At 40.9% G+C, this 13,185-nt stretch overlaps 1 protein-coding gene across 3 annotated transcripts in view; it reads right to left on the bottom strand.

Moving 5' to 3' along the window:
• Positions 1–11,416, bottom strand: part of LOC138064592 (ran-binding protein 3-like) — a 36,103-nt gene extending 24,687 nt beyond the window's left edge. For 2 of the 3 annotated variants that reach the window (XM_068927925.1, XM_068927926.1), the window contains exon 1: positions 10,854–11,416. In XM_068927925.1, coding sequence (XP_068784026.1) covers positions 10,854–11,109 — 256 coding nt within the window. In that variant the 5' untranslated portion in view covers positions 11,110–11,416. The remainder of the gene's footprint in view (positions 1–10,853) is intronic. The other variant, XM_068927927.1, reaches the window with a different exon arrangement.
• Positions 11,417–13,185: the final 1,769 nt, after the last annotated feature.

Genomic DNA, 13,185 nt, shown 5'->3' with positions numbered 1-13,185 from the left:
AACTGTGTCAGCCAAGATGGGGCAAGAGACCTAATTGAAGCCTCACCAGTACTGAGTAAAGTAGAAAGATTATTACTTGTCTTACATATGATATTACTGCTTGTTTCCCATCTCTTATGCTTGCTTTCCCCTCTAACAGCATGGCATTGCCGACGCAAGGCATGCAAGAACCACCAAAAGCTTCAGGTGCATTTCTGCAAAATGGTGCCTAGCCTATCATTTCTTATGTTCTTGTCTTGTGTCTGACTGTTCCTACTTAAGCATGATAGTTTGCATCTGTTGCCTCTGAAGTGCATCCTCTTTATTTCTCCAGCCTGTCAAGAACAGTTTAAATTATAGTCTTGCCCTTTAATGCAGTCATAGGCCCCGAGAGCTTGATGACATATGCAAACTTCATGATTCAAATCATGAATGCAAATTCTTAGTACCGTCTTCAGGACAGACACTCATAGAGCCCAAACCGATGTGCAGCTTCCCTTCTGACAATAAACCACTGTTACCTATGTTGTGATAATAATTTTCCATGAAATCTTCACTAGTTTGCTTATGAGATTGTCATGTGAGGGTATTAAAAAGCCCTCAAATTCAAGATATCTCTCTCTAAGGCCTATCTCCTTACCCTAGGAAGAAAATTAAGTATTTGATGTGATTCGCTCCTGACAAATTCACGCTGGCTGTTACTTAACACCCTGCTATCTACTACATGCTTACAGCAGAGTAGAATACTAAATTTAGATTTTCTATAATTATTTATCAGTATTTATAAACTGAATGTGTACTATGTGCTTATCAAGGAGAACACAAAATAAATCTGTTCCAAACAACACAACCTAATATGTTGAGCCTTCAAATGCCTAAGTACACATTTAAGCATGCTATTCTTTCATTACAGTGTATAGACACATAGTAAACTATATGAACTTATGGTAATTCAGTAATCAGCATGAGAAAAAAGTAACATACCCGGGGCAAGGCTCAGTACCTAGGTCACAATGAGTATGCAGTGAGTGATTGAGGTAAAATATCATCATACTAGATGGTTTTAAACATTTGTTCTTTGACTGCTTTCTTAACTTTAAAGCACACTCCTTTTATCAGATTCATAATGCAGATACTAGAAATTGCTTGAATGAGACACTGCGCACTGGGACTCAGTATGGTCATTTGTTGAAACCTTTGTCCCTTCCTTTCCTGATCTGCACTCCATTCTTCATAATCCACGCTTTTCTAGTTTAGAACCAAGTTACTGCTCACTCTAACAAACTTGAGTAGCAGGTACAAAACAAGAGGCTTTTTATATTCCTGTGCATCCTTTAAGAACAAGGGAGAACTGCAGCTCTGATTCCCAGAAAAGCGCAGGGTTGCGAAAGGCAGTATCATCCCAAAAGCAATACAAGCAAGATGTGTTGCACATGGCCTCCCAGCCATCTTCACACTTCCCATTCTTCACGTTTCAGATAAATGAATGCTTAATGACAGTTTTCATGTACGAGTATGATATGGAAACATATCAAGTTCTATACACCAAATGCTATTCTCAGGCATACCTCTACATTTCTTAGGCATGACTAAAAACAACTTTGGATCCACATTCTTTTTTCTTATAAACTTTTTCAACTTATCCCCTGGATCAAATTTTGTGCTGATTTAAGGCTCCTCTTTCTTACATGATTTTAGTTCAGGCTACTTACTTTGTTAAGAATGAGAACTTCATAGCCCGTGCAACTCTAATGGGCTAACCTGGTTGTTGATGTAAAAGAAGAAAAAGTTGTATTCACCAGTACCACCAATTAATAGAGCAAATAGGATTCACCTCACGAAAGCTTGAGATGTCTGTAACTTGCAGTCAATAGAAACAAGCAGTTTTGGAGCATAAGATATCGGATCTGTTTTAGATTTGTACTTTAAGGGATGATGCACATGTTTTTCTCCACGGGGGATAAGGAGAGGCTAGAGTGACTACTGAGCTACATGACTGCCTTTGGCCAGAGAAATCCCACACTTGACATGTTGTCAGCTTCCACATGTCAGAACATGCATCATGTACATTTCCTTTTTATTACACTGGCTTCCTGTGTTTCATATTAGTATATTCATTCTCCTGCACAACAAAAGTGTGTGTGAAAATATATGGATCAGTATTTTCATCTTGGCTTGCACACCGAACTACTATCAAATCGATCAATTACTTTAATTAAGGAAAGATCAACCTATCAGGGAAGGGTTAAAATTACTGAATAAATGCATCATTGAAATACTGACAGCAATTTTTACTTTCTGTTTAAATTCTGTATTTACATGGGCATTATGTGTGCTGAGGACTGAATTTAGCAAATTTGGTACACTTTGCAATGAAGACCGGTTGCCAGTACGCGGTCCAGAAGCATCATTTTGTCCTTAATAGAAACAGCAGGAAAAAAGCTCACACTGTTAAACTCCAAAAAAGATAATTCCTTGTCACTGAAAGTTAAAGAAAATTTCCATAATCTGGTTGCAGCTGGGGGTCCATGGCATGGCATGAGATGGAGTAATTCCACTTCTATTCACCAGAAGGGAGTGGCACACATAAACAATAGCATGTCATTGAAATATGATTTATTGAATATAATAGGCTTTTTTGCTGTCTCCCTTTTTTTAAAAAAATAAGGGACTTGTATTCTTATTGAATGAAGGAAAAAAACAAAAATTAAAGCATAACTACAGAGACCTTCATATTCTCCACAATATTCCTTAAAGCTCACTAGCCAGCAGTACTTTTAAAGGTCAATTTGCTACTGTAAAGCATGGAATTAGCAAGGAGTGAACTGCTATGAAAAAGGAACTGACTTTCTATTACGGAGCTAACTGTTGTTGGAGCTAAAAGGCTGTAAGGAGTTTGCGGGGATTAGGGAATATCACTACAGTTTAAACAACAATAAAATTCCAGTAATAGTTTAAAATTCAGGAGTTACTGAAGAAAAAAAAATCATAATTTGTTGATTTCCAACAGAAAAATGTGAACCTAGGATATAATGGTACCTCTTAAAGATAAATAGGCATATTTTGATAACGCAGTAAATATAAAAGATATATCCCATTAACTGTTTTTGAGCCAAGGGGACAATTTTCTTGCCCTCGGTATATTTTGTCAGAAGTTGCTGATGCTGTCATGGGCTACTCCTGATCATTTTGGGGGTTTTGTACTGCTGCTACCCAAACCAAGAAAGCCTTTTTGTCATTCCTGAAAAATATTCCATGCACCTGACCTGCAAGATCCTCACTCCTTTATCAGGCCTGTTTGTAACCAAGCTTTAAAAATATATTTGTTTAAAGTATACAGGTAACTGGAAATTGATGTGTTGGATACATTTTAAACTTCTCACATACTTAAACACAAAATAACGGCAGGTGATCCCCAAGGAAAAAGCAACCTAGAACGAGCTGTGGATATAACGCAGCTGCAATCAAGGAATTAACACAGTCGTGTCAATATGCTGGTTTTAACACTAGCGAGCAATTATGCATTTTTCTCCTCATTTTTCTGCCCGAAGGTTGTTGCTGCCAGGGTGGGTGGCAGCCAGGCTGTGCCTGACGCGGTCCCAGGGAAGAGGCGGCAGCAGCAGCCACGGCCGGGTGCACAAAGCCACGGAGGGATGGGAACGGAGTGGGCTGGAGCCGCCCCTCCTCCTCCTCCTCGCCAACAGGACACAGGGACAGGCGCAGGCTGGCTAGCGCCTGGTTACGACCGGGCCGCTCCAGTCCTCAGCGGCTTGCTACTTCTGGATAAAAGAGGTTGTTGGAAAAGTTACCACAAAAACCTGCCAAGTGGGCTGCCTCTGGCTGCTCACACTGGAATAATCCCCCAGCCTCAGCCAAGAGTCCAGACACAGGACCTGTCTGTCTGCCCATGAATAATCACCACAGATTGGGCTCTCCTTTCCTTGCTGCAGATCCCCCAAAGCTGCTCAGTCAGAAAGAATTTGGCCTAATGTTTGCTGGGTTCAGAATTCAAAATGAGCCCTTGCCGGCAAGGCACATTTGAGAAGTTTCAGAAATTCATTTCTAAACGAAATTTCAAAATTTCTAACACATTAGAAATTCACTTGTCTGAGATCTTTTCCGCAGGCCCTCTCGGCTCCAGCCTCCAGCGCTGCACCGAAGACCTACCCAAACGTGCTCTGGCCTTGCCACCTGCCTTGCCCGCGGGGTCCGCGGGGCCCAGGCCTGGTGCCTGCCCTGCCCCACTCGCCTGGAGCCGCCATCCCCTCTCTGTCACTCTGCTCTTCCCTGCGTGAACTCAGAGCGCGGCCTTAGCCCGGCATGTGCAGCTGACAGGTAAATCATACGCCCAGATGGAGCTTGTGTTTTTAAAATTCAGTTTGAAAGAAAATTACAGAAATGCACTTTGGGAAAAAATAACTGCTGGCTGCTGCCTGAGTCTAGGAAGCAACAGTCAGCAGGCCATGCAAGGGCACGGGAATAATGCAAAAATCGCTTTCACCAGCTTTGCATGCACCCCACAAAGCCAGCAGTGCCCATAAAGTGGATCCTTCAGCCTTTTCCGAGCCATTCCAGTCTTCACTTCTATTGCTATTGTTTTTGTCTTCCCACAGCTGTAGAAACTTTACAAAATATATATTAAAAAATATATATACTGAAGTTTTTTGGCAGTGTTAGTGTTATTATTATTATTATTATTACTTTCTCTTGCCCAGGGAACAGATAAATGAACCTTATCCTCTCAGGGCAAGAGACAGAGGAACGAATACAAGCCCAAGCCTAACCCTAATTTTGGGGCAAAAAGAAAAGTCAGAAGTCCTATGTCAAAAGTGGCTGTAAGTGCCAAGCCTGCAGTCCTCCTAAAACAGAGAGATCCCTCTCCAAACCCTTAAGACTATGGTTAAGAGAAATTTACAGATCTCAATACAAATCTTTTATTTCTGACTTTTCAACAGTTAATTTTTACATTTTCAGACTCCAAATAAATTCTGTTGCATCTTCACTGTTATCAAATGTGCATGTTTACTATAAGTTTGAAAACATTTTAATTTATATTCATACTAAATACTTTCACATTTTTGTACATAAAGTTAGGAATCTATAACAAACAAAAATAAAAGGCTTTATATCAAACAGGATGGCTGACTTCAGTGCAAGCCGTGAACGTCCATCAAATCTAAAAATCCATCTGAATTTAAATACACACATTAAGATGCTTAAATATTGGCAGAGTCTGATGGCTATGATTGTTCTTACATGTGAATTATTTCTTTTCTGGTCTTAGTAACGTCTACTTTTACACAGAGAAAGTACAGAGACTGATCTTCTCATTCAAATTAGTTCTATTCAAATTAATTTCATTGGCTAATGATCCCCTTTAGGCAATTACAAAATTGAGTAGCTGTTTAAGGATGCAGGCTTTCAGCAGTGTCAGAGGTATGGAGTATCACCTAGCTTTTTTAATAACTGCTCAGTGACTACTGTTGTTCAGGGCATAGCCAGTCAGTTTTAAAAAAGCTGTAACAGCTTGCCTAGTAAATTAATCTAACTTTTTCCAGTAAATTAACCTACACCTTCCAATAGGTAAGGTGTCTACACCTTACATTGTGTTCTGGTTTTCTGCTTTAAGTGAAATCTTAACTGAAAGCCAGATGAAAAGCTGTATTTTCGAGATTTCTCTACTAAGCTGGCAAAAGCTTTTGTTCACACTATTTGTCAATGGAGTGCCAGTGACCAGGCAGATGGCAAGGCTGCCGTGTCCGTATCATTTCTTTCAACTGCTTCATACAGAGAATCTTTAAATGCCTAATGCCGATCCCTTGGGTTTTGCCTGAGCGCTTACTGTTCCCAGAACTGCATATGTTATTCGTGTAGCTCTCCAAAAATAAGTACTAGTCCTGCAAACAGATATGCAGGTTGACTCAGCTACAAGACTCAATCCTTCACACAAAACTCAAACAAAACAGTAATTTGTAAATTCCGTCAAAAATTTAACACTGATGACAAAAGCTAACTCATGAAAAATCATATTTCTCTTAATTCCTTAAATGAAAATAACAACTTCTACTATTTTTTCTGAAAGCAATCCCATTGGCACTACTACTTTAAACAGTAAAAAAAAAGTGAAAATAAATTTCTTTGAACCAGAGTTTTATTTTCTCAAATAAAATAAGATCCTGGAAAATCCTATGCTCTCCAAATAATGTATCTGTCAGTATCTGACTGACAAAACATTTAACTGTGTCCAGCTTTCTCTCACAACATTGTAGTAAACATTATACAATACATAAAAACTATTAAATGCACAGTTAAAAATCAGATTACCATCTTATTCCATCAAAAAATAAGGGGATGGGGCAGTATTAGCAAGTTTCTACACTCTCATACTGTATCATGATTTTCACTAACTTGGTATGTTATTCCTATAAATTTTAAAGATAAAAGCAGAAACATACCTGTTTTTGATGTCAAGAATTACTTAGACCACTGGTTCCCAACTGAATTTTTGCTGTATTCACAGAACTTAGACCAAATAAAGCTAAGCAGTAAGCATATGTCCTCGCATAGAGGCTGCGTGTAACATTGCTGGTCCCTGCCTGTGACCAGTTTGGCTATACTTGAGAATCTCAGATTTCATTTTAGCTAAGGGGAAAAAACAACAACAACAAATCTGTAAACAAATAATTATTTAATTTCTGCTACTAGCATCAAACAACAGATACTTCTTTTAGCAGAAAACTGTATGAAATGAGCTATTCTTGCACAGTACGTAAAACAGGTCTTAGTCTCCACACTTTTACATCACAGAAATTTTTCGTAATTCCTGCTATGTTTGTTACTCACCCCTCTGACTGAGAAAAGAGCTTTGTACTTTACATTACTGTATATGTGTCTTTGTCAAAAAAACAGGAGCTTAACACTCAGGAGTCATAAGCTGTTTTCATCTTAGGGGCTGCTGAGTAGCAAAGCTAGATGTAATTTTATTTCTAGCAACAAAAACATAAACATTACATTGAAGTAATTGTTTTACAGTATTTCACATACAAATTAGCTAAACTGAAATATCTAATTCTGAAAGAAGTCGAGGGCAAAAGATTTACTGTGATTTTAGCTGTTACATCTCCAGAGGTAATCTGACTTTACTCAAATAATAAGTGACAGAAATAAGCTTTGTCTCTACCATTTATGAATATCTGTTGTTTATAGTAAATCCTTGGGGAAAAAAAAAACACTGAAATAAAATATTATGCCTGGTACTCTGTGGCAATATACATGAAAAAACAAAAAAAGAGAATAACAATGGACTAACATGCAAGTGGAAGATGTGGATCCAGAAATTAGCATCGTTCCATTAAAGAAAACTGAACTCTTTTGATTATCCTAGTTGACAATCTGTCCATTACCTTGCTGCCTCAAGGAGTATCAGAGATAAACTGTGTACTAAAATGACCAATTTTTCTTCAATAGTCTGTAAAAACATAGAACACTACCTATACTTCAAAAAAAAAAAACCCTGCAAAATCAGGTAGAAAAGAAAAAACATACAGTGAAAATATGCAGTAGGATAATTTAACAGAATATGCTCCTATCTAAACTTGGACTCACATTTAAATATTGTTTCTGGTTTTTAGTACAAAAAGAGACATCTGTCTGTATTTCCAGAGACGGAGAGTTTTCATCTAAAAGAGGACAAAATAATAAAACCTTCTGGCTACAAATAGGATTTGCCAAACCTGCAGTAGAGCTGTGGTATCTGTTTTATATATACTCACTGAACTTCGTAATGTAACACAGAGTCAGTTCACAGCCAAGTGAGAGTGCAAGAAGGCTGTCAGCCAAGATCTCAGGTCCCTCAGTGCCAAAACTTAAATAAGGAAGACAACATAAGGCAAAACAAGGGTGTCCTAGAACAGTACTTTATACGCTCAAATCAGTAATATTCACCAACTTAAAGACTTTTAGAAAAACTGACGTTCAGAAACGTCACCGATCCTGAATAACAGGTCCGTTTCCAGAAGTGCTAAGCAGCTGAGCACTCCCAGGGAACCCACACGCGCTGCTGGTTGCTCAGCACCTTTGAAAAATCAGGCCACTCATTTAAGAATCTAAATATGGACCTGGAAACCTACATTTAGATTCCTATTTACTATCCTTCATGCTTTTGGTTTCTGTTCATGAAGCACTTTAGCACTTTTCAGCACAACTCCTTTAAAAATTAAGATAGTTTCTCTCCCCAGTTAATACTTATTTTTTAATGTCAGGACAGCAGGAGTTTCTAAGCAAATTTATATTACTTTTTTGCTAAGATCTTGTGAGACATTCACACCCAAATCTATTTTACCTATACACCCCTTCCATCAGTAACAAAATGGGAAAAAAAACAAGGGCATAAATCAAACGAAAGCCTAATCTGGCTCCAGTGCTCATCAGAAGAGTTTTTGATAGTGAGAAGTACAGGAGATCATCTCCCAGTGACATTTCATACTTGAACACATATTTCTATATTGGGGACAAGTTTTCAAATTTAGTATCTTAGTAACACTTCCAAACTTTGAAGCTAATTGAAAATTTTCTTTCAGAATACTCTTCCATTGAAGAGTATCAATGAACCAATAAGATTGCAACTAGTTCTCATGAATCCTCATTTTGCAAAACTGTTCAATGGACAATGTTCTAAATGGTTGGTTTAAAGCTATGCTGAAGTGTTTTATCACAAGAAATAGCTTCAACATTAAATAAAGTACATTGAACATATTGAGACATAACTTTTGATAAATCTTTAGTTTTTGGAATACAGTATCGCTCAGAATTTTATTTCTGGAGAACTCAAGAGTATACAACAGACATGTGGCCATCTGGCTGGGCTTGCTACACAAGTGACTGTACTTCAGTGGCAAATGAAGAGATTCCTGTAAACAACACTGCATGCTGCTCGAACACCCTGTACAAAAAACAAAGCGTATATTGTTTATCTTGGGTTCAGATAGCATCTTATAAACACAGCTTGGGGAACTGATAAATAATCCCACCCATCCTTTTTTGTATCATCTGTGATTCAGGGCTTCTCAAAGAAGCAAGTTTTTGTTTTATTGTACTCAGGAAAAGGAAAGGAAAAGCTCACCCTACTGATGACTGCAAAATAAAACTTAAGAATTTGTCTAAGGACAGCTTCACTGTACTATTAAAGTCTCCAATCTTGCACATTCTTTGCCATACAAAGCGTTCATAATCCACATAAACAAGTTCACTGTCATCAGTGAGACCAACTATGACAGCAAGAATTCTTCAACCAGGCAGAGCTGTGCAGAATCAGACCCTAACTTTTTAAGCCACATTCACTCTCTTCGCAGTGCTACAGAATCTAAATATAGTTTCCTTGACCGGTGTGGAAACGGTTCTTTTACCTGAACAATTCCACCTATTACTCCTTGCTTCCACTGTGGGTTTATAGCATGCAGCATGAGAAATTTAAAAAAAATGAAATACTTCTTGTCTCTCTTCAGCCATGGAAACTCAGCTGGGAACCCGCAAAAATGTTTATAAATACAGCATATGTCGCACCCATTCATTTCTATAGAGCACAGTCCTCATCTTTATATGACAAGAACATAAACAAGCATTAAAACAACACCACCACCACCCTACCCCAGCAATGCTTTAACAGAATTTCCAAGAACTGGCTTTATTTCAAGCGTTTGAGTGAAGGGAGTATTTTTGGGAATCTCATCACTGCACTGTAATTCTAGCAGAGCTGCAATGCCAGAAGTCACTGAACCACTAGGACTGTGCCAAGGTACGTAACCAAAAATTGTTTTATAACCACTGAAATTTCCAACATCCCTGTGCTCAGCATTTTCATTCTATCATACAAGCCTGTAAAATACTCAATTCAAGGGCATGTTCAAGAGCATGTAAAACATCACTTTTTTCAGGGCATTGTACAAATATTAAATGTTACAAAAGCCTACAAAGTAGCGTAGGAATAACACTCATTTTGTTTGTGCAGAAATTGAACTACACAGATTAAGGCCCTGATCTAGCACAACACACACATACTTAAATATTATGAACAGCAGTAAATGGGATTATGTGTGTTCAAAATTAAGCACAGATTAAAGGGTTGGTTGACTGAGTAACTGGCCCAAACAATCTGAACTAAATCAATGGTAGCATCAGGATTAAACCTTGAAAGCGCATGCTTCCTCCTGCTGTTTTTGGTTCATTTATCAACCTGCCGGGTTAAAAATGGCTTGTGGCACCACCTGCAAAATGTAGCTAATAATTTAGCACTTGTTCCTTTATCCATCCTCCTAAAAAATATGTTATAAATCAAACTCAGTTCTTGCTCCTCCTCACTACCTAGATGAGGAAGGGTTTTCCTGTCCCCCTTTCTAGTTACGCATCTCTTTGAGGCACTAAACTGCACCCGTTCTGCTTTCAGTGCCCAGGTGCTCAGCGCAGGGCACATCACCAAGGACAGCCAGTAAAGCAAGCGCTTTTTGCCATCACTGGCAGGGCAGTTTTTTTTAAAAGCTGCAGAAAGCTCAAAGGAAAATTCAAAAAACACCCTTAGAAACAAGGGGAGACCCCCTTTGGGGTGCTGCATGGGAAAAACCCACAATGCATGCTACCTGTTGATGTTTTTTATTCAACTAAAACACAAAGTGCAGATTCATGAAGGATTACACTAAGAACTTATGATAAAAAAAAAAAAAATTACTGCCAACCAAGCTCTCTCTTGCATCACCAGCGCCACTGCCACCAACCAGATACAGACTTTGTGTACATCGCTGTCCCACTTCCCCTAAAATCTCTTCGCTGGAGGAAAAGGAGACCTCAATCACATGCAAAAAGTATTAGCCAGCAAGACCTACCTGTACAGCACCCATCCTTGGGATTTGATTTGCTGTGACACAAGCCAGGAAACAGCCTGCAGGTGGTCTGCTCTTGCAAGCCGGCAGCCTGCTGCGCAGCCCAGGGGTCGCTGGGCCAGCCTCCTCCCTGGGGCAAGCCAGGCTTAGCCTTCACGCCATGCCCGGGCCTGACCGAAACGGCGTAACCCACGCAGGAATGCCCTATACCCCTATATAAAACACTCCCTCTGCAAGCGGGAATCCGCTGATTTCTCATTATGAGGCCCTTAAAATTTTATATATATATATATATATATATATATACACACACACTATATAAGATATATATTTTGTATATATAGTAAAAAAAAAAAAGTATATAAAACCTGTAGTTAAGTCTAGAACTTTGGATTTACACTTAATAGCTCTTTCCTAGGTGGAAAAAAACAAAACCAAAAGCCAAACAGGCGAAGCCCCGCGACAAGCCACCCCACAGCCGACGCCGCCGCCGCCGCCGCGCAGTAACGGCAACGGCCGCGCGGCAACGGTAACGGCGGCAACGGTCACCGCCGCGGCCGCGCGGCAACGGCACCGCTTCCCCCAGCGAGCGCAGCCGCGGCAGCCCGCGGGGGAGCGAGGGCGCGCCGGTGTCACACTGACAGCTCGGGGAAGGCTTTTAACCGGGGGCTGGCCTTTGGGAGGGGATATGTAAAGCCGCCAGGCGGATTAACGTAACAGGGCGGCCGGCCGGGCGGGCTTCGCCTCGTGTTTACCGAGAAAGGGGCTGCGGGAGGGTGAGGCCGCTCCGCCCCGCCGAGGGGTCCGCGGTGCGGAGCGGCGGGGAGCCTCCCGCCAAGGCGGGCAGGGGCGGCGGGGCTGTTGCCGCCCTTGGCAGGGCCGCGCTGCCCGAGGTGCGGCCGTGGCGGCGGCGGCGGGGGGGGGACGTTGCCGTGGCCGCTGCCCCCTCTCGCTGAGGCGGCGCACTGGAGAAGGGGGCTCGCTGCGCTCCTTCCGCGGTGCCGAGCTGAGGATCCCCGGCCCGGCTGCCGGCGGGACGTGGCGGGCGAGGGGGGAGGGAGGCGTTTCAAAGCGGTGCCGGCTGCGGGCGGGCGGGAGCCCCGCGGCGGCGGCGGCCCCCGACCCTGCGCGCCCCCTGGCGGCGCAGCTGGGGCTGAGCCGCGCCCGGTTATTCCCAGGCTGCCGTGAACCAAACGCAGCGTTAGCAAAAGACGGTGTTAAGGTCCCCCCTCCTTCCAGGTGGCACTACGCAGCGCGGGGATGAAGTCCAACTTGTGTCTCCACTCTTGGTCCCCCAGCTGGTATTGTTGTCTTGTTACTGGTACGTGAAACAATACAATACCGATGTTCTAGCTTCTGAACAATGTTTCATTTTTGTACTTCTTGTCACATCTTCTACTCATCTTTTCAGATAAACAAGTCCCAACTTTTCCGTCTTTTTGCCTCGGAGAGTTGTTCCTCATGGTTTTTGGTGCACCTCTCTAGCCTTCTCTAACTGCAGGATATCTGTTTTCAGACTGAGGGGGCCCACACGCAGCACTCCAGAAAAGGCCGGGGCATGGAATTCTGTAATAGCCTAGTCTCTCCAGAATTAGTTTTCATTCTATTCCACATGTTTCTCAACGTCTGATTAATTTTTCTATGATACTGCATACTGAGCAGAGCTGTTACGCTGTTCAAGGTAATGCCCAGTTCCATTTTTTTGAGATGATACAGTTAATTTAAATCCTGTAATGTATTTATAAAAGGCTTTTTAGTTTTTAATTGTGCTTATATATATGCATACTGTCCCTTATAATCTTACTGTGTACTCTAATGTAGGATCAAGACTAATATGCCTGCAGTGAATAAGTAGGCTGTATAATACAGTGAATAAAGACACAAATCAGGGCATTGTTTGCATACTGGAAGATGCTGAGCGCTTTCTCTTCCTGATGGATGTGTCTAATCTAATTTAAAAAGAAAAGGTTTTGTCAATTTTGTGTGTCGCTAATTTGGCTGAGTTGAAAATCCTAGTCCAACCATCCAATTTTAGAAGGTCAAGTTCTAAACCATGGTTAAGTGATTTTAAGGGCATCTTGTTTGGTCCTTTTGAGCAAGCTTCTCTTTAACTTAATTTTAAAAATTCAGATGAAGGTGTATCAAAATTATTGTCTTTTAAAAAACCTAGTGTGAAAGACTGTTTTTACCCCTAATATGAGAGGATTGATATTTCTTTACTTTCAGAAAACTGTGAAGGTTATGGAAGGCAAAGACAATTTGCAGGAGTCTGAAAATTACAGACTGATCTAATGTTTCCGAACGTTCTCCTCTTCCTTGGGTATTGCTCTGGTTT

The sequence above is a fragment of the Struthio camelus genome, chromosome Z, assembly GCF_040807025.1.
Source record: "Struthio camelus isolate bStrCam1 chromosome Z, bStrCam1.hap1, whole genome shotgun sequence".
Taxonomy (NCBI): domain Eukaryota; kingdom Metazoa; phylum Chordata; class Aves; order Struthioniformes; family Struthionidae; genus Struthio; species Struthio camelus.
The sequence above is the reverse complement of the archived record's forward strand: the minus strand, read 5'-3'. Positions and strand labels throughout refer to the sequence as shown.